The sequence below is a fragment of the Phallusia mammillata genome, chromosome 8 (genome assembly GCF_965637545.1).
Source record: "Phallusia mammillata chromosome 8, kaPhaMamm4.hap1.1, whole genome shotgun sequence".
Taxonomy (NCBI): Eukaryota; Metazoa; Chordata; class Ascidiacea; order Phlebobranchia; family Ascidiidae; genus Phallusia; species Phallusia mammillata.
This window is the reverse complement of record NC_137259.1, coordinates 1,737,748-1,759,792: the sequence shown is the minus strand read 5'-3', so window position 1 is coordinate 1,759,792 and position 22,045 is coordinate 1,737,748. Positions and strand designations below refer to the sequence as shown.

The window sequence follows — 22,045 nt, the reverse complement described above, 5'->3', positions numbered from 1 at the left end:
CTTGTACAACATGCAAAGAGCAGTACGTGGGACAAACAAAAAATCATTTCAGTACTAGATGGAATTCACACCGATCAACGTGGCGGACAGGTGATTTGACCGACGCTAAGGGCGACAAGATGGCGCTGGCAAAACACTATATAATTAACCATCCCTATCCCGAAAAAAACAAGCCGGACATTTCAAGTTGCTTCATGGTAACGTTCGTCGAAGAGCCGCCTATGAGCCGTCTGGACATTTGTGAGGACAAATGGTTAAACGATCTAAGGGCGTCTATTAACCTACAACCTATGATTTTGCCGCGAACAAAATGACCTGTTTTCCGCCCCGCACGCGCCACCCCTTATCAACACGCACGCCATTTTTACACCTGCTAGTTTTTTGTTTGCTACCGGCGTTTCTATTGCCACTTTATTTGCAGTTAGCGTCGGCCTTTGTTACAGCTGTTCTCCATAGTTTTGCCATTGTCTGGTATCGTAGCTGTTAGTTGTTTTAGTATTTTAACGTTTTAACTTTTATGTGTTTTTTATCGTTTCTTTTCTTCATACAGAAACTGATGATGCCTTAATAAGCGAAATTAATATTTCTGTTTCAAATAAAACTTTACACTGACGCTGATCGTCTGCCGCTCTCTTTGAGTATATTTTTTATATTTGACAAGTAAAGACAGATCTGTCGGTCACCACCCTGTTACAGAGGCTGATTCCTGTAGTCTGTTATGACATTACACTTACTTCTGACATGGAAACTAGAATCCCTGATTTGCACAAGGTGGATCTAATAAGACCAAAGAAAAGGATAACGATTATCACCAAAGCTGTTTTCTTGCGAAAATGCATAAAACACAACGTCCTACTCCCCTCAAACCAACGTAGGGGTGTAGATTTCGATCTTCTGCTTATTCAACAGAGGAGGAAAATTACTGAACAACTAGCTCCGTACAAAACTCTTACACTTCCTCAGGTTTTGCCGCCCAACCTCGGCGCTTGCTACCACAGCTACCAAATCAGATATGAGCGCAAATTCAATTGGTTATGGTTCAAACAAGCTGAACTCCGCAAACGTTTTAAGTCCGCGTTTCGGAGTGACGCACATTGCACTAAACGTCGTTTGAAGAATAAAAGCGACAGAAACCGCTACATCCGACGTAAACGTAAAGCTAATGCCGCTGTTATGAACCAACAAGCCGAAGACTGCATTTTAAATAAATCCGGAGAGATTTTGTCACATACGGACAAATTGCTCCTCTTGAAAGGGTTAAACTTTGCACCTACACCTGACTGGACCAAGAAAGAAAAAAACTCAGAATGGTTAAATGCACAGTCCCACATTCGCAGAATAGAATGGAACAATGTTTTTGAAGATGATTCATCACAAGATAAACCAATGCTGCCACCCAAATAAAAAATTCCAAAATTTTCAAGACCTGACCCCAGTCTTCTTGACGAAAAAACTCTTGCTTATACGGAAAGTGTACGGGTGAAAATGCGCACTCTTGGTCCTGCTGTACGCCGTTTACACGGAGTTAAAAATAACTTGAACCTAGAGTATCGCTCAAGCTTGCTGAAGCTTAAACGTCTTGTCGCGAATAACGTCATAGTCATATGTGAGACGGACAAAGATGGAAAAATTGTCGTAGTCGACTACTCCGACTTCTGCTATATCATGAGAAAGAACCTCATGAAGTTTTCCAGATTGCCAGTAAGACCTGAGGACTTTGACAGTTATCAAAAGCATATCTATCTCGAGTGCGAAGAATTAGTAAAAAAACTCCACATGACCGATGTCATAGACATGGACATGTTGTTCCACACCGTAGGTATAAAAGCGACTGGTTCTACTTATCATCATGTTTCAGGACCTTCAGCCAAGTTTTTTAGCAACATCCAACCAGCTTACGCGTACCCTTTGTTTAAAACCCACAAACTGGCACCACAACAACTGCAACTTGCAAAGTGCTCAGATATTCCGGTGAGATTGGTACATGCGGCGGGGGATACGTCTCTGTCGCGCATTACAGCACTACTAGAGTACCTACTTAAACCTGTCAGTCAAGACTTTTGCAAAAGTATCGTTGACGAATATTGCAAGGACAGCAAAGAGTACCTGTTAGAAATAGAAAAGTGGAAATTGGATTACCAGGCACAAGGCCACACGGATAGTTTAATTATCGAGGCTTCTGATGTACAGGCCCTATATCCCAGCCTGGACCGAAACCTGACAAAAGTAGCACTAGCTCATGCCTTGAAAAAACATTCCAAGTACAGCGCCACTGGCCGGCGCCTGCTGGTCAAGCTGATAATGCACTGTCTTGAAAACGTTGTCACCCAGTTTGACAACTGCCTATATTCCCAAAAGACAGGAATAATCACTGGTGACAACCACTCGGTATCAGTGGCCAATATTGCACTTCATCACATCATCCATCAATGCTCTTCCACCATACTAAATTACACCATGGTGTTTAAAAGATTTATTGATGATATAATATGGATTTCAAAAAGTGCAGATGATGCTGAAAATGTACAGCAGGTATTGGAAAAAACTTTTGCCAGTTTCGGTTTGTCCCTCACTTTTCGAAAGGTATGTACAGCTACACCCGGACAGGAACTGGAATTTCTCGACGTTCTCCATGTAACGTGCGACACCACTGCAACAGGGTTTATAACAAAAGATTATGTTAAACCTACGGCTGTTTCTCGTCGTTTTTTGAATGGATTCTCACACCATCCTCCTTGTGTATTCAAATCCATTGTTTTTTCGGAAGCGGTACGCATGCGTCGCCTAAATGAAACGGATGCGGATTTCATCCACAGCCTTGTGAGGTTGAAGCAAAAATGTTTATTTTCCTGCTTTCCGAAAAAAATGACTTCGGACGTAATCGATCTGGCTTCCACCTGGAAACTACGTTTTGGCCCAAAAGCAACGCCACAGAAGCAGCATAACAGAGTTTTCTGGGCTACAAATTTCCCAGGCATCCTTAAACTGACAACAACAAAAAAAAAAAAAAAAAAAAAAAAAAAAAAGCGCTAAAACCCGAAGCTGACATTACGTTTCAACGCCCCAAAACACTCGGCGCGATATTGTCCAAGAACCGCGCATCGAGGATGTTGAGCTATAAACAGGCTGGTGGATATTCCAGACCATGCGGCAAATGCGCATTGTGTGGTGGTAGAAAGGGGTTTAAGGCAATGGTTGCTTCCGCTTCCTGCATCACCACGCCTTCCAACCACTCTATCCCCCTAAGGCAACAGCTGACTTGCAAAAATTATGGCATATACGTGGCCACTTGTACAACATGCAAAGAGCAGTACGTGGGACAAACAAAAAATCATTTCAGTACTAGATGGAATTCACACCGATCAACGTGGCGGACAGGTGATTTGACCGACGCTAAGGGCGACAAGATGGCGCTGGCAAAACACTATATAATTAACCATCCCTATCCCGAAAAAAACAAGCCGGACATTTCAAGTTGCTTCATGGTAACGTTCGTCGAAGAGCCGCCTATGAGCCGTCTGGACATTTGTGAGGACAAATGGTTAAACGATCTAAGGGCGTCTATTAACCTACAACCTATGATTTTGCCGCGAACAAAATGACCTGTTTTCCGCCCCGCACGCGCCACCCCTTATCAACACGCACGCCATTTTTACACCTGCTAGTTTTTTGTTTGCTACCGGCGTTTCTATTGCCACTTTATTTGCAGTTAGCGTCGGCCTTTGTTACAGCTGTTCTCCATAGTTTTGCCATTGTCTGGTATCGTAGCTGTTAGTTGTTTTAGTATTTTAACGTTTTAACTTTTATGTGTTTTTTATCGTTTCTTTTCTTCATACAGAAACTGATGATGCCTTAATAAGCGAAATTAATATTTCTGTTTCAAATAAAACTTTACACTGACGCTGATCGTCTGCCGCTCTCTTTGAGTATATTTTTTATATTTGACAAGTAAAGACAGATCTGTCGGTCACCACCCTGTTACAGAGGCTGATTCCTGTAGTCTGTTATGACATTACACTTACTTCTGACATGGAAACTAGAATCCCTGATTTGCACAAGGTGGATCTAATAAGACCAAAGAAAAGGATAACGATTATCACCAAAGCTGTTTTCTTGCGAAAATGCATAAAACACAACGTCCTACTCCCCTCAAACCAACGTAGGGGTGTAGATTTCGATCTTCTGCTTATTCAACAGAGGAGGAAAATTACTGAACAACTAGCTCCGTACAAAACTCTTACACTTCCTCAGGTTTTGCCGCCCAACCTCGGCGCTTGCTACCACAGCTACCAAATCAGATATGAGCGCAAATTCAATTGGTTATGGTTCAAACAAGCTGAACTCCGCAAACGTTTTAAGTCCGCGTTTCGGAGTGACGCACATTGCACTAAACGTCGTTTGAAGAATAAAAGCGACAGAAACCGCTACATCCGACGTAAACGTAAAGCTAATGCCGCTGTTATGAACCAACAAGCCGAAGACTGCATTTTAAATAAATCCGGAGAGATTTTGTCACATACGGACAAATTGCTCCTCTTGAAAGGGTTAAACTTTGCACCTACACCTGACTGGACCAAGAAAGAAAAAAACTCAGAATGGTTAAATGCACAGTCCCACATTCGCAGAATAGAATGGAACAATGTTTTTGAAGATGATTCATCACAAGATAAACCAATGCTGCCACCCAAATTAAAAATTCCAAAATTTTCAAGACCTGACCCCAGTCTTCTTGACGAAAAAACTCTTGCTTATACGGAAAGTGTACGGGTGAAAATGCGCACTCTTGGTCCTGCTGTACGCCGTTTACACGGAGTTAAAAATAACTTGAACCTAGAGTATCGCTCAAGCTTGCTGAAGCTTAAACGTCTTGTCGCGAATAACGTCATAGTCATATGTGAGACGGACAAAGATGGAAAAATTGTCGTAGTCGACTACTCCGACTTCTGCTATATCATGAGAAAGAACCTCATGAAGTTTTCCAGATTGCCAGTAAGACCTGAGGACTTTGACAGTTATCAAAAGCATATCTATCTCGAGTGCGAAGAATTAGTAAAAAAACTCCACATGACCGATGTCATAGACATGGACATGTTGTTCCACACCGTAGGTATAAAAGCGACTGGTTCTACTTATCATCATGTTTCAGGACCTTCAGCCAAGTTTTTTAGCAACATCCAACCAGCTTACGCGTACCCTTTGTTTAAAACCCACAAACTGGCACCACAACAACTGCAACTTGCAAAGTGCTCAGATATTCCGGTGAGATTGGTACATGCGGCGGGGGATACGTCTCTGTCGCGCATTACAGCACTACTAGAGTACCTACTTAAACCTGTCAGTCAAGACTTTTGCAAAAGTATCGTTGACGAATATTGCAAGGACAGCAAAGAGTACCTGTTAGAAATAGAAAAGTGGAAATTGGATTACCAGGCACAAGGCCACACGGATAGTTTAATTATCGAGGCTTCTGATGTACAGGCCCTATATCCCAGCCTGGACCGAAACCTGACAAAAGTAGCACTAGCTCATGCCTTGAAAAAACATTCCAAGTACAGCGCCACTGGCCGGCGCCTGCTGGTCAAGCTGATAATGCACTGTCTTGAAAACGTTGTCACCCAGTTTGACAACTGCCTATATTCCCAAAAGACAGGAATAATCACTGGTGACAACCACTCGGTATCAGTGGCCAATATTGCACTTCATCACATCATCCATCAATGCTCTTCCACCATACTAAATTACACCATGGTGTTTAAAAGATTTATTGATGATATAATATGGATTTCAAAAAGTGCAGATGATGCTGAAAATGTACAGCAGGTATTGGAAAAAACTTTTGCCAGTTTCGGTTTGTCCCTCACTTTTCGAAAGGTATGTACAGCTACACCCGGACAGGAACTGGAATTTCTCGACGTTCTCCATGTAACGTGCGACACCACTGCAACAGGGTTTATAACAAAAGATTATGTTAAACCTACGGCTGTTTCTCGTCGTTTTTTGAATGGATTCTCACACCATCCTCCTTGTGTATTCAAATCCATTGTTTTTTCGGAAGCGGTACGCATGCGTCGCCTAAATGAAACGGATGCGGATTTCATCCACAGCCTTGTGAGGTTGAAGCAAAAATGTTTATTTTCCTGCTTTCCGAAAAAAATGACTTCGGACGTAATCGATCTGGCTTCCACCTGGAAACTACGTTTTGGCCCAAAAGCAACGCCACAGAAGCAGCATAACAGAGTTTTCTGGGCTACAAATTTCCCAGGCATCCTTAAACTGACAACAAAAGAAAAAGCGCTAAAACCCGAAGCTGGCATTACGTTTCAACGCCCCAAAACACTCGGCGCGATATTGTCCAAGAACCGCGCATCGAGGATGTTGAGCTATAAACAGGCTGGTGGATATTCCAGACCATGCGGCAAATGCGCATTGTGTGGTGGTAGAAAGGGGTTTAAGGCAATGGTTGCTTCCGCTTCCTGCATCACCACGCCTTCCAACCACTCTATCCCCCTAAGGCAACAGCTGACTTGCAAAAATTATGGCATATACGTGGCCACTTGTACAACATGCAAAGAGCAGTACGTGGGACAAACAAAAAATCATTTCAGTACTAGATGGAATTCACACCGATCAACGTGGCGGACAGGTGATTTGACCGACGCTAAGGGCGACAAGATGGCGCTGGCAAAACACTATATAATTAACCATCCCTATCCCGAAAAAAACAAGCCGGACATTTCAAGTTGCTTCATGGTAACGTTCGTCGAAGAGCCGCCTATGAGCCGTCTGGACATTTGTGAGGACAAATGGTTAAACGATCTAAGGGCGTCTATTAACCTACAACCTATGATTTTGCCGCGAACAAAATGACCTGTTTTCCGCCCCGCACGCGCCACCCCTTATCAACACGCACGCCATTTTTACACCTGCTAGTTTTTTGTTTGCTACCGGCGTTTCTATTGCCACTTTATTTGCAGTTAGCGTCGGCCTTTGTTACAGCTGTTCTCCATAGTTTTGCCATTGTCTGGTATCGTAGCTGTTAGTTGTTTTAGTATTTTAACGTTTTAACTTTTATGTGTTTTTTATCGTTTCTTTTCTTCATACAGAAACTGATGATGCCTTAATAAGCGAAATTAATATTTCTGTTTCAAATAAAACTTTACACTGACGCTGATCGTCTGCCGCTCTCTTTGAGTATATTTTTTATAAAAAAGAACAATGTTAAATATTACTAGCCTTACAAATGTTAAAGTTTAAGTTTAACGTTTCCGTGCCCTTTTCAGAGTTAATCTTGTTGCAGCAAGTTGATGCGCATTCAGATGATATGCATGTTATGTGGGAGTTTAGAGAAACGGTTAAATGCGATTTTCCAGGATAAATGCTAATCAGCCACTATCTATAGCACAGAAAAATATTACTTTGAAAGCAATAGGAAACGGACGAAGGAGAGCAAGATTTGCTCGTAATTCCATTTCTTGGTGTTCCTTTGTATTTGCGACGTGGTCCGCTTTTGAACACTTTGAAATATCCGCCGTCGTCTGCAAAAGTTTTAAATCAAAAATTCAGAAGTTATGTCATGGTCTCCACTGTTGTGTATGTGGCATAGGTATGGGACAGGACACTTTTAAAACACATTGCGCAGCCTTATGTTCTAGTGTTAACAAAGCCAAAATCGCCTATATAGCGTTGGGCCTACTTTTATGCATTTAGTTACGACCTAACGGCAGTCCTACCATAAGAGTCAAGGTAAAATCGTTGCAAACTTGAACTCACTGTCCATCAGTCCAGCGTGCATCGCAGCAAGACACAGAGGACCCCTGACGTAGTTGTCGGTTCCACATAAATCTGAATGTTGCCTCCAACAACCGGCAGGACAAATCACTTTCGTGATGGAATGCTTCAAATCGGACAGCTTCGTGTCGCAAGTCGCTGAAAGAAGAGTGGTATAAAAATTTGGGACAATCAAAATATCCACAATACATTCAGTGTAATAGGGCATTAACAATCGACTTAAAACAACAACATAAAGTTGGTTTCTGAGAAGGATTCAAGGGGTAAATTCGTCCACTTTTAGATCAGGGGTGGTAAAATCCTGTACCGAATGTTGTCTGTTAAATGATAAAAACCGTGCATTGAATGTATCCATTAACAGGTTTTGAGTCCCGCCTATAGTTATAACTATTCTAATTCGAAACATTTAAAAATTACAAAAAATTCTCACCCATTAAAGAATCGATTCCATGCGGATGAAACAAACAATTCCAGAAGAGCAAGAAGATCATCCAATTTGGTTTCGACGCTGTCCAACAAATCATTGTTCCTTTGTATTTTATTTCATTACTTTGCTGAGCTAAAACAAATCCGTTCTCAGTTGAAACAAATAATTTATAATCGGGCATTTACAAGTTTACTTTAACAAACAAAAATCTGTTTTAAGAAGATCTGACAAGGACTTTAGTTTTCTTCAAAAACTTCACAATATAAATATGCTTAGATCGCACATTTACTTTCTAGATTAATCACTTAGTCCCCAAGTAATTGCCTAATTAGTTGCACCATTATTTGGATTATTTAACAGAGCTTCAATGCGACTACTCGTTTATTTGTCAAACCTCTCCTTATGGCACAGCATAACAAAAAGGTATGATGACGGAACGTGTGCAATCAAATCTGTTCTCCATTGCGCGACAAATTCCAATCAGCTAAGCAGGCAGTGGCTGTGTTTTACATATTGGCCTGTATTTTTACCCTATACAATTTATTCCAATTCTCGCTAATTTACCGCTACATTCGCATGGCTCTTCCTGTGCTGTACCGTGTATTAAACAAGTCAAACTGAGGTTACCTGGTGTAGTAAACAAGCCCATATCTTCCAGGCTGTCCTCTACACAAAGCCTTCTTACAGTATGCCATTTTTGTTTTGCCCAAACAATATGTTGTAAGTATACCGATTATCATTTTTTAATTTGCCAAGTGAAAGACGTTTCCTTCTCCAACGCATAAAACTGTACACAAAAGGTTACAGAAATATAATACAATGAAAACTATACCCAACTTTATTTAAATTGTAGCTATGTATTGAAACCGATTGCATTGGCTTTATACGACCTTATCAATTGTTAGTAATCCTCCATGACGGTGACACGTGTAAGATTTACCAATAATACAAGAAATAGTTTTGTCATTGCACTAAAGTTACATTGGAAACCTCACACTTATTCTTATTCGATTTGCTTTGTTAAAAGTGTATTGTTTGGTTAAATCCTAGTGCGCCAGGCGTTATGGCAAAGCACAGGCTAAAAAAATCTTTTCTGCGGTGGGTTTTTCCAGTCCTTGTCTTGGCGTATCGGAATGCTTGGGAGACTGACTGATTCGCTATAACTCTTTTTATGGGCCTGGCGTACTATGATTATGTCGTGATCGCTGGTCTGCATCGCCGCTTCAGGGCTGATCCAAGTACGAATTTATTCATCATGTTTGGTTAAACTGTGATACACTGTACATTTTATTTTTTGCACATCAGATTGTCATGTTAATCACTTTTATTTATCATGTGAATGATCACCAAGACCACACACGTTAGCACACATGTGTCCAATCATTTCCTTCGCAATCTTGTCTCCAATTCCCTCATTCTGTCCATCTGATATAAAGATGCCAGTTATGTCTAAAAGCTGCTGCATATTCGGTAAGTGGTAGAAATCCATGAACATTGCATAAGTCTGTAATATAAAGAATAGGATTTTTTTGGCGGTAATAACAAAAGATAGCACATTTGTTGGCACTAAACGCTTTGTTTTGTTGGCGTTGATTTTAGAAATTTTTACGTGACACACCATTCAAATTCAAATCATCTGCAACAACTTTACAATGAATTTAATTGACGCTATGAGTCATGTGGTAAAACCACTGGTGATTCAGCAATTTATTAGTTTCTCTTCCTTTGGACATGTTACCGCGAATTTGAAGAGTCATAATTTGCACGCGCCATCAAGTTCTGTGATAAGTGCCTGTTGTTTCATACACCAAGGAAGCAGAAATCACGAACAATTTTAAAAAACAAAGCTACGCCTGTCAATACCTATAAGCCAGTGGTTCTTAACTCTTTTCCGTACTGCACCCCTTTCAAATCACCAACCAATTTTTGCACCCCCACCCCTGAGTTTTTGTATTTATATAGAATAGACCTAACCATCCTGATTCAGCATCCCCAGCACCCCTTAGGAACATTTCTCGTACCCATTGGGAGAGCCTGCACCCCTAGTTAAGAACCCCTGCCATAAGCGAATAAGTTTTAAAACCACTTAACATGGCGAAGTGTCGATATATATAGACATGAATAAAATTTATTAACGTAGCAAACGACATAGAATCAATTGACATTCTAAAGTGAGTGGAAAAATCGGCTACCATATTTCTTTTGGATAAAAGTTACAAAAAACTAACAACTACAACTGACTGGACAGCTGCTTAAGCATTCCTCAGTTTTGGAACAATTATTCCAACAGGTGCTCGGTTGATTCGTTGAAATCGTTTGAAGTTGTGGAGATTATAGACATATTTATTGAGCTCCAACAACAAGGATAAATAATAGGAATCTACTTTGCCTCGAAGGTATACGAACATTTTATTTTCGCAAATTGGAGTCTTGTACAATGATAAACCGCAACAAGAAAACAGTGAGTGCTATATATTTAAGTCAGCGCCCGAGAAATGGAACAAATGTGCTGTTAAATAAATAACTTATGTTATGACTCTTGAACACTAGTCGCATCCTAATGGTATCTCATTGTATCAAAACTAAAGAACCAAAATATTACACAGGGAATTCAGAGCAATATTTTTTAGCTTCAAAGCAAAAGTTCATCAATAATAAAGATGCACTAATACAGGAATCGTCCTGATCCATGGATGCTCAACATACGGTTCCAGTTACATATATTGACATGACTTCTGACAAATTCAACACACTGATTACTGTTTAGGACTGATGATGGCATATTTGTGGGTGAAATCATATCCGCAGTGGTTTGTTATAGGAAATATACTGATTTGAGTGTGCTGAATTTGTCAGCTAAGTAATGTCCATCTGTAATAATTTAAACAGATAAAAAGTCCCTGCAGAAAGTTGAATAACTTAAGAGTGTGCCGTTTACCATTGGGCTGCATGAATGTCTGTGGTTGGCCAAAACTAGCAAAACATATTTATTTCAAAACATCAAAAAAAATTATTTGAAGATTAATTCATGTGCATTTTTAAGTCAGCGACGCTCGCAAAGGCCGTAACCTTTAAAATCACAGGAAAGATCGTTCCATTGATATTGATCAGACTTGCGGGCCTCGACACAACGTTCGTCTATGTTGTTTGGCTCATCCTTTGCAAAATCATCTTCACTGGAATTGCGATTCAAGTCCACACCGTCAACAAATGTATAATTTTCGTCCCCGTCAAAATCCGTTAAACCGATCCAAAATGTATCGTGTCCAAGTTGATTCATCATATCTTTCAAAGAGCTGTAATACAAAATGGCACGGACACAGAGTTATGTAAGACGTTATTTCATAAAATATTATGTGGAACAAATAAAGACAGCAGCGACCTATTTTTTGCTGCCAACAATCGCCACCTGGGAAGTGTAATTGCAATATTAAATTCAAACAAACAAAGCGGTGACACTCTTAAAATTCTATGCTTTATTTTTTAATCCATTTTTAGGTTGTTGTCTAAACAGAACGAAAATCGTGTTTTAGAAATTATTTTAATCAAACAAAGAAAATCAGATTTTACTTGCGAACAGTTTGATTTCTCATCCCCCAAGCGGCCAAATCCCCTCCGATAGACTGGCAATATTTTCTTGATTCGCTCCAGTTCTTAGCTGTTGGTGCGAAGTGATGATTTAATATCACTAGTAATACATAAAAGACGATTTTAATTAGAGTCCAATTCAGTAAAATGCTGAAGATGCGTAACAAATCAAGGTAACTCATGAACATTTACCTATTAAAAACTGCGCTGGACTTTAGAATTTGCAAAGTTTTTTGGTGCTTTTCTGATAATTATTGAAAACATACACACAGTTTGTTCGTGAATAGCCTTCCACATTTCTTAGGGAGTAATAATTAAACATTTTGGCAGATTCTCCACTGAGCCTGCGTAGACTCCTGTCGTGGGTTCGAATTCCACCAGGAAGGCTAGATTTTTCTAGCTTAGTATACGCCTGGCCACAAATGCTTGGCAACTGGTTTATTTGGTATGGCGCCTACAATTGGCCCGGAGGACTGTGATTTATACTATTAGGTGGTTGTTTCATTATAACAAACAACAAACGAAACTCGAAAATACATTTAACTTATTTCTTTATAATTAAAGTAGTAAACATCCATTAAACGAGACTCGGTATGTCTGAGTCTTAAACATTGTGTCGGGGTTAATTAAAAAATATTTATCCACTACATATTCAAGTATTCTTTTTTCAAATATAATAGTTGCTCCATCCCAAAATAAGCACAGATGCGAACTTAGTTGTTGTACCTGTCTCGCAGTTTCTTCCTGTGTACCAAATAGTGCATGTGCAGTTGTAAGAAGTGTCAATGTTGACACACGTCCCTCCGTGTTGACATATTCCAGGATTTGCCTCACACATGGAAACTAAAAAAAAAGGTTTACTCGGTTTTGCTTTGTGTTATTAAGGCAAAAAATGCAGTGCCAAAGTTCAATACTTTTTTAATTACTGCTACAGTACTCAGAAAATTGGGGTGGTCCGTATAACAATAAAAAGCGACCTGTTTTGGTAAGCGTTTTGGCACATTACTTTTCGTCATCATCTATTTTTCCCCTGAAATATAATCAATCTACACAGATAGTAAAAAAATACTTTACCGATTTTGCAACCGTTTTCTTTGTAACCGGCTTTACATGCGCAATAATCTTCGTTGATTCCTTTCAGACACTTTTCGTTGTTTCCACAGTTGCTGGAGCAAACGTCGTTCTCTGCACATATCGACTTAAAATGCTAAAATCGTGACCGAATCGAGTTGCATTTTGTGGAGTTAGGCGATAAAATTAAATGTTATGAAGCGCAACTGGAGGGAAAATTTAAAGGATGCGGGTCAAACCCGCTGCATCAGATACACAATAATATAAGGCGTTATGTGGCAGGAGCTTACAAGAAATTGAGATTGGCGTCAACGGTAAAATCAACTTTGAACACGCGGGAGCAAAATCTTTGCAAACCTTGCGTTCAATTGCTTTGGATTGGAATGCACAGTGACAGCAAGGGCAATTAAATAGTATTTCTGAAAACTCCACGCAAACGGGTTAGGCTGGTGCATTAACTTTTTTTTTTTTGGTGCATTAACTTTATTGTAAAAAATATCCACCATACCTATGTTGCTATCTTGTGGACCATGTTTGTTTGCACTGCAGTAATTTATTTCATTAAGAACTACCTTTAAAGGTGAACGACGATTTCGAAGCATGACATGACTGACTTGTCACGCCGTGATGGGTTGATCCTTCATATGAACTTTGACCTTCTTTTGTGAAGAATTTCACTTTTCCTCCCTTTTCTGTGAAAAGCAAAAATGTGAAAAAAGTTGTGCTCAACCTGGTTTACATACTTAACTCGATTTACTTAACTCGTTTTACTTACTGGTTAAAACTCCAGCGTGGATGGCAGCAACGCACACTGATGAGTTGATGCTGTACATAGTTGACCCGCACACGTAGTTGGAACTACAACCGGAAGGACAAACAACTTCTGATAGAGATTCTTCCGCGTTTCCGTTTGTGTCGCATTTCACTGCATTGCACAAAGAAATCTTAGTGAAGTTTCAGAAAACCTTCGCCGAATTTTGAAGCAGCAACTAAAGTGTTTGTGCTTGTTTTGGAAAGTAAATCTTCTTTTGCAACATAAAACAAAACAATTTTAAATGCTACTAGCCTTACAAATGTTAAAGTTTAAGTTTAACGTTTCCGTGCCCTTTTCAGAGTTAATCTTGTTGCAGCAAGTCGATATGAATCCAGGTGACAAACAAATGTTACAGTAATATTTATGTTAAGTGGGAGTTTAGAGAAACGGTTAGATGCGATTTTCCAGGATAAAAGCTAAGCAGCCACTATATATAGCACAGGAAAATAATTACTTTGGAAGCAATAGGAAACGGACGAAGGAGAGCAAGATTCGCTCGTGATTCCATTCTTTGGTGTTCCTTTGTATTTACGACGTGGTCCGCTTTTGAACACTTTGAAATATCCGCCGTCGGCTGCAAAAGGTTTAAATTAAAAATACTGAAATTATGTTATGGTCTCCACTGTTGTGTATGTGGCATAGGTATGGGACAGGACACTTTTAAAACACATTGCGCAACCTTATGTTCTAGTGTTAACAAAGCCAAAATCGCCTATATAGCGTTGGGCCTACTTTTATTGTTCTCTTATGCATTTAGTTACGACCTAACGACGGTCCTACCATAAGAGTCAAGGTAAAATCGTTGCATTAAACACAAACTCACTGTCCATCAGTCCAGCGTGCATCGCAGCAAGACACAGAGGACCCCTGACGTAGTTGTCGGTTCCACATAAATCTGAATGTTGCCTCCAACAACCAGCAGGACAAATCACTTTCGTAATGGAATGCTTCAAATCGGACAGCTTCGTGTCGCAGGTCGCTGAAAGAAGAGTAGTTTGAAATATTGAACAGTTAAAATATCCACAATACATTCAAGATAATAGGGCGTTGACAACCGGCTAAAAGTACCAACATAAAGATGGTTTCTGGAGAACGGATTTATGGGGTAAATTCGTCCACTTTTAGATCATGGGTGGTAAAATCCTGTACCAAATGTCGTCCGTATGCCGTTAAAGAATAAATACCGTCCATTAAATATATCCATTAATAGGTTCGAGGCCCGCCTATTTTAACTACTTTAATGCATAATACTGATAGAGAGACATTCCAATTTTCTTTCAAACATATCAATATCTATTAATATCGGTTAATATCTCTTAAAATATTCATTTAATAAACATTACAAAAAATACTTACCCATAAAAGAATCGATTCCATGCGGATGAAGCAAACAATTCCAGAAGAGCAAGAATATCATCCAGTTTGGTTTCGACGCTGTCCAACAAATCATTCTTCCTTTGTATTTTATGAAACTAGTTTGCTGAGCTAAAACAAATCCGTTCTCAGTTAAAACAAACGATTTATAATCGGGTATTTACAAGTTTACTTTAACAAACAAAAATCTGTTTTAAGAACAACAGGGACTTTAGTTTTCTGCAATAACTTTATAATATAAAGAGATCACAGATTTAGTTTCGAAATCACTTAGCCCGCAGGTAATTGTCTAATTAGTCGCACCATTGTTAAGATGATTAAACAACAGCTTCAATGCGACTCCTCGTTTGTTCTTCAAACCTTTCTCCTTTAGCCTGGGCAACCGATCCTATTGCACAACATGACAAGGCTAAATGGGTATGATGACGTGTGCAATCAAAGGTTGTTTTGCATTGCGCGACAAATTCCAATCAGCTAAGCAGGCAGTGGCGGTGTTTTACACGTTTGCCTGTAATTTTACCGATTACAATTCTTGGGAATTTTCGATAATTTAACGCTAAACTCGCATGGCTCTGCCTGTACGATAGCCCGTACCTGACACATCGAACTGAAGTGACCTTGAAGAATAACCAAGCCCATATCTTCCAGACTGTTGTTTACACGAAGTTTTCTTATAGTATGCCATTTTTTTTGTAACAATATGTTGTAAGTTTACTGAAAATTATTTGTTAATTTCCCACGTTAAAGGTGTTTCCTTCTTCAGCGAATAAAACTGTACACGAAAAGTCACTGAAATATAATACTTTTGAAAATAGCCCAACTATATACTCACGTTTAAGCTATGTATTGAATCCAATTGGATTTGCGTTGCACGATCTTAGCAATTATCAGTAAGATTCAGTAATGGAACACATAAAAGATTTCCCAGTAACACAAGAGATAGTTTTGTAATTGCACTGAAGTTACGTTGGAAACTTCACATTTTTTCTTATTCGATTTGGTTTGCTGTATAAAGGTGTATTGTTTGGTTAAATTGTGATACACTTTACATTTTATTCCTTGCACATAAGATTGTGACGAGAATCGCTTTTATTTATCATGGGAATGATCACCAAGACCACACACATCGGCACACATGTGTCCAATCATTTCTTTCGCAATCTTGTCTCCGATTCCTTCATTTTGTCCATCTGACATAAAGATATGTTATTTTTCACCAGTTATGTCTAAAAGCTGCTGCATATTCGGTGAGTGGTAGAAATCCATGAACATTGCATAAGTCTGTAATATAAAGAATAGGATTTTTTTGGTGGTAATAACAAAAGATAGCACATTTGTTGGCACTAAACCCTTTTTTTGTTGGCGTTGATTTTAGGAATTTTCACGTGTCACACCATTCAAATTCAAATCATCTGCAACAACTTTACAATGAATTTAATTGACGCTATGAGTCATGTGGTAAAACCACTGATGATTCAGCAATTTATTGGTTTCTCTTCCTTTGAACATTTTACCGCGAATTTGAAGAGTCATAATTTGCACGCGCCATCAAGTTCTGTGATAAGTGCCTGTAGTTCCATGCACCAAGGAAGCAGAAATCAAGAATTTCAAACAACAAATCTACGCCTGTCAATACCTATAAAGTTTATACAGTATAAACCAGTGGTTCTTAACTCTTTTCCTTACTGCACCCCTTTCAAATCACCAATAGATTTTCAAACGACATAGAATCAATTGACATTCTAAAGTGAGTGGAAAAATCAACTACCATATTTTTTTTGGATAAAAGTTACAAAAAAGTAACAATTACAACTGACTGGACAGCTGCTTAAGCATTCCTCAGTTTTGGAACAATTACTCCAACAGGTGCTCGGTTAATTCGTTGAAATCGTTTGAAGTTGTGGAGATTATAGACATATTTATTGAGCTCCAACAACAAGGATAAATAATAGGAATCTACTTTGCCTCGAAGGTATACGAACATTTTATTTTCGCAAATTGGAGTCTTGTACAATGATAAACCGCAACAAGAAAACAGTGAGTGCTATATATTTAAGTCAGCGCCCGAGAAATGGAACAAATGTGCTGTTAAATAAATAACTTATGTTATGACTCTTGAACACTAGTCGCATCCTAATGGTATCTCATTGTATCAAAACTAGAGAACCAAAATATTACACAGGGAATTCAGAGCAATATTTTTTAGCTTCAAAGCAAAAGTTCATCAATAATAAAAATGCACTAATACAGAAATCGTCCTGATCCATGGATGCTCAACATACGGTTCCAGTTACATATATTGACATGACTTCTGACAAATTCAACACACTGATTACTGTTTAGGACTGATGATGGCATATTTGTGGGTGAAATCATATCCGCAGTGGTTTGTTATAGGAAATATACTGATTTGTCAGCTATTTGTCAGCTAAGTAATGTCCATCTGTAATAATTTAAACAGATAAAAAGCCCCTGCAGAAAGTTGAATAACTGTGATTTAAGAGTGTGCCGTTTACCATTGGGCTGCATGAATGTCTGTGGTTGGCCAAAACTAGCAAAACATATTTATTTCAAAACATCAAAAAAAATTATTTGAAGATTAATTCATTTGCATTTTTAAGTCAGCGACGCTCGCAAAGGCCGTAACTTTTAAAATCACACAAAAGATCGTTCCATTGATATTGAACAAACTTGTGGGCCTCGACACAACGTTCGTCTATGTTGTTTGGCTCATCCTTTGCAAAATCATCTTCACTGGAATTGCGATTCAAGTCCACACCGTCAACAAATGTATAATTTTCGTCCCCGTCAAAATCCGTTAAACCGATCCAAAATGTATCGTGTCCAAGTTGATTCATCATATCTTTCAAAGAGCTGTAATACAAAATGGCACAGACACAGAGTTATGTAAGACGTTATTTCATAAAATATTATGTGGAACAAATAAAGACAGCAGCGACCTATTTTTTGCTGCCAACAATCGCCACCTGGGAAGTGTAATTGCAATATTAAATTCAAACAAACAAAGCGGTGACACTCTTAAAATTCTATGCTTTATTTTTTAATCCATTTTTAGGTTGTTGTCTAAACAGAACGAAAATCGTGTTTTAGAAATTATTTTAATCAAACAAAGAAAATGAGATTTTACTTGCGAACAGTTTGATTTCTCATCCCCCAAGCGGCCAAATCCCCTCCGATAGACTGGCAATATTTTCTTGATTCGCTCCAGTTCTTAGCTGTTGGTGCGAAGTGATGATTTAATATCACTAGGAATACATAAAAGACGATTTTAATTAGAGTCCAATTCAGTAAAATGCTGAAGATGCGTAAAAAATCAAGGTAACTTATGAACATTTACCTATTAAAAACTGCGCTGGACTTTAGAATTTGCAAAGTTTTTTGGTGCTTTTCTGATAATTCTTGCAAACATACACACAGTTTGTTCGTGAATAGCCTTCCACATTTCTTAGGGAATAATAATTAAACATTTTGGCAGATTCTCCACTGAGCCTGCGTAGACTCCTGTCGTGGGTTCGAATTCCACCAGGAAGGCTAGATTTTTCTAGCTTAGTATACGCCTGGCCACAAATGCTTGGCAACTGGTTTATTTGGTATGGCGCCTACAATTGGCCCGGAGGACTGTGATTTATACTATTAGGTTGTTGTTTCATTATAACAAACAACAAACGAAACTCGAAAATACATTTAACTTATTTCTTTATAATTAAAGCAGTAAACATCCATTAAACGAGACTCGGTATGTCTGAGTCTTAAACATTGTGTCGGGGTTAATTAAAAAATATTTATCCACTACATATTCAAGTATTCTTTTTTCAAATATAATAGTTGCTCCATCCCAAAATAAGCACAGATGCGAACTTAGTTGTTGTACCTGTCTCGCAGTTTCTTCCTGTGTACCAAATAGTGCATGTGCAGTTGTAAGAAGTGTCAATGTTGACACACGTCCCTCCGTGTTGACATATTCCAGGATTTGCCTCACACATGGGAACTAAAAAAATGTTTACTCGGTTTTGCTTTGTGTTATTAAGGCAAAAAATGCAGTGCCAAAGTTCAATACTTTTTTAATTACTGCTACAGTACTCAGAAAATTGGGGTGGTCCGTATAACAATAAAAAGCGACCTGTTTTGGTAAGCGTTTTGGCACATTACTTTTCGTCATCATCTATTTTTCCCCTGAAATATAATCAATCTACACAGATAGTAAAAAATACTTTACCGATTTTGCAACCGTTTTCTTTGTATCCGGCTTTACATGCGCAATAATCTTCGTTGATTCCTGTCAGACACTTTTCGTTGTTTCCACAGTTGCTGGAGCAAACGTCGTTCTCTGCACACATATCGACTTAAAATGCTAAAATCGTGACTGAATAGAGTTGCATTTTGTGGAGTTAGGCGATAAAATTAAATGTTATGAAGCGCAACTGGAGGGAAAATTTAAAGGATGCGGGCCAAACCCGCTGCATCAGATACACAATAATATAAGGCGTTATGTGGCAGGAGCTTACAAGAAATTGAGATTGGCGTCAACGGTAAAATCAACTTTGAACACGCGGGAGCAAAATCTTTGCAAACCTTGCGTTCAATTGCTTTGGATTGGAATGCACAGTGACAGCAAGGGCAATTAAATAGTATTTCTCAAAACTCCACGCAAACGTGTTAGGCTGGTGCATTAACTTTTTTTTTTTTTTTGGTGCATTAACTTTATTGCAAAAAATATCCACCATACCTATGTTGCTATCTTGTGGACCATGTTTGTTTGCACTGCAGTAATTTATTTCATTAAGAACTACCTTTAAAGGTGAACGACGATTTCGAAGCATGACATGACTGACTTGTCACGCCGTGATGGGTTGATCCTTCATATGAACTTTGACCTTCTTTTGTGAAGAATTTCACTTTTCCTCCCTTTTCTGTGAAAAGCAAAAATGTTAAAAAAGTTTTGCTCAACCTGGTTTATTTACTTAACTCGATTTACTCAACTCGTTTTACTTACTGGTTAAAACTCCAGCGTGGATGGCAGCAACGCACACTGATGAGTTGATGCTGTACATAGTTGACCCGCACACGTAGTTGGAACTACAACCGGAAGGACAAACAACTTCTGATAGAGATTCTTCCGCGTTTCCGTTTGTGTCGCATTTCACTGCATTGCACAAAGAAATCTTAGTGAAGTTTCAGAAAACCTTCGCCGAATTTTGAAGCAGCAACTAAAGTGTTTGTGCTTGTTTTGGAAAGTAAATCTTCTTTTGCAACATAAAACAAAACAATTTTAAATGCTACTAGCCTTACAAATGTTAAAGTTTAAGTTTAACGTTTCCGTGCCCTTTTCAGAGTTAATCTTGTTGCAGCAAGTCGATATGAATCCAGGTGACAAACAAATGTTACAGTAATATTTATGTTACGTGGGAGTTTAGAGAAACGGTTAGATGCGATTTTCCAGGATAAAAGCTAAGCAGCCACTATATATAGCACAGGAAAATAATTACTTTGGAAGCAATAGGAAACGGACGAAGGAGAGCAAGATTCGCTCGTGATTCCATTCTTTGGTGTTCCTTTGTATTTACGACGTGGTCCGCTTTTGAACACTTTGAAATATCCGCCGTCGTCTGCAAAAGGTTTAAATTAAAAATACTGAAATTATGTTATGGTCTCCACTGTTGTGTATGTGGCATAGGTATGGGACAGGACACTTTTAAAACACATTGCGCAACCTTATGTTCTAGTGTTAACAAAGCCAAAATCGCCTATATAGCGTTGGGCCTACTTTTATTGTTCTCTTATGCATTTAGTTACGACCTAACGACGGTCCTACCATAAGAGTCAAGGTAAAATCGTTGCATTAAACACAAACTCACTGTCCATCAGTCCAGCGTGCATCGCAGCAAGACACAGAGGACCCCTGACGTAGTTGTCGGTTCCACATAAATCTGAATGTTGCCTCCAACAACCAGCAGGACAAATCACTTTCGTAATGGAATGCTTCAAATCGGACAGCTTCGTGTCGCAGGTCGCTGAAAGAAGAGTAGTTTGAAATATTGAACAATTAAAATATCCACAATACATTCAAGATAATAGGGCGTTGACAACCGGCTAAAAGTACCAACATAAAGATAGTTTCTGGAGAACGGATTTATGGGGTAAATTCGTCCACTTTTAGATCATGGGTGGTAAAATCCTGTACCAAATGTCGTCCGTATGCCGTTAAAGAATAAATACCGTCCATTAAATATATCCATTAATAGGTTCGAGGCCCGCCTATTTTAACTACTTTAATGCATAATACTGATAGAGAGACATTCCAATTTTCTTTCAAACATATCAATATCTATTAATATCGGTTAATATCTCTTAAAATATTCATTTAATAAACATTACAAAAAATACTTACCCATAAAAGAATCGATTCCATGCGGATGAAGCAAACAATTCCAGAAGAGCAAGAATATCATCCAGTTTGGTTTCGACGCTGTCCAACAAATCATTCTTCCTTTGTATTTTATGAAACTAGTTTGCTGAGCTAAAACAAATCCGTTCTCAGTTAAAACAAACGATTTATAATCGGGCATTTACAAGTTTACTTTAACAAACAAAAATCTGTTTTAAGAACAACAGGGACTTTAGTTTTCTGCAATAACTTTATAATATAAAGAGATCACAGATTTAGTTTCGAAATCACTTAGCCCGCAGGTAATTGTCTAATTAGTCGCACCATTGTTAAGATGATTAAACAACAGCTTCAATGCGTCTCCTCGTTTGTTCTTCAGACCTTTCTCCTTTAGCCTTGGCAACCGATCCTATTGCACAACATGACAAGGCTAAATGGGTATGATGACGTGTGCAATCAAAGGTTGTTTTGCATTGCGCGACAAATTCCAATCAGCTAAGCAGGCAGTGGCGGTGTTTTACACGTTTGCCTGTAATTTTACCGATTACAATTCTTGGGAATTTTCGATAATTTAACG

General features: G+C 38.8%; 5 protein-coding genes across 5 annotated transcripts in view; 2 read left to right on the top strand and 3 right to left on the bottom strand.

The window, feature by feature from the left end:
- Positions 1 to 9,710, bottom strand: part of LOC145204593 (uncharacterized) — a 20,461-nt gene extending 10,751 nt beyond the window's left edge. Inside the window, exons 1-3 of the mRNA XM_080077186.1 lie at positions 9,563 to 9,710; positions 7,771 to 7,926; positions 7,416 to 7,535 (exon numbers count right to left, since the gene is read on the bottom strand). Coding sequence (XP_079933312.1) covers positions 7,416 to 7,535; positions 7,771 to 7,926; positions 9,563 to 9,710 — 424 coding nt within the window. The remainder of the gene's footprint in view (positions 1 to 7,415; positions 7,536 to 7,770; positions 7,927 to 9,562) is intronic.
- On the top strand, positions 3,053 to 3,699 carry LOC145205286 (uncharacterized). Its single transcript, XM_080077974.1, has one exon. The coding sequence runs from the start codon at positions 3,108 to 3,110 to the stop codon at positions 3,600 to 3,602; it is 495 nt and encodes a 164-aa protein (XP_079934100.1). The 5' UTR covers positions 3,053 to 3,107; the 3' UTR covers positions 3,603 to 3,699.
- LOC145205285 (uncharacterized) lies at positions 3,715 to 6,964 on the top strand. Its single transcript, XM_080077973.1, has one exon. It carries the CDS (start codon positions 4,030 to 4,032, stop codon positions 6,865 to 6,867), a length of 2,838 nt encoding a protein of 945 aa, XP_079934099.1. The 5' UTR covers positions 3,715 to 4,029; the 3' UTR covers positions 6,868 to 6,964.
- Positions 9,711 to 11,258: 1,548 nt separating the features above from the next.
- On the bottom strand, positions 11,259 to 14,518 carry LOC145204591 (uncharacterized). Its single transcript, XM_080077185.1, has 8 exons — positions 14,512 to 14,518; positions 14,143 to 14,262; positions 13,650 to 13,799; positions 13,447 to 13,566; positions 12,878 to 12,988; positions 12,530 to 12,646; positions 11,786 to 11,903; positions 11,259 to 11,511 (listed from the first exon to the last, which is right to left on the bottom strand). Exons 1-8 carry the CDS (start codon positions 14,516 to 14,518, stop codon positions 11,259 to 11,261), a joined length of 996 nt encoding a protein of 331 aa, XP_079933311.1.
- Positions 14,519 to 17,683: 3,165 nt separating this feature from the next.
- LOC145204590 (uncharacterized) lies at positions 17,684 to 21,590 on the bottom strand. The gene is made up of 9 exons (XM_080077183.1): positions 21,472 to 21,590; positions 20,939 to 21,094; positions 20,570 to 20,689; positions 20,077 to 20,226; positions 19,874 to 19,993; positions 19,300 to 19,410; positions 18,955 to 19,071; positions 18,211 to 18,328; positions 17,684 to 17,936 (listed from the first exon to the last, which is right to left on the bottom strand). The coding sequence occupies exons 1-9, from the start codon at positions 21,563 to 21,565 to the stop codon at positions 17,684 to 17,686; spliced, it is 1,239 nt and encodes a 412-aa protein (XP_079933309.1). The 5' UTR covers positions 21,566 to 21,590.
- Positions 21,591 to 22,045: the final 455 nt, after the last annotated feature.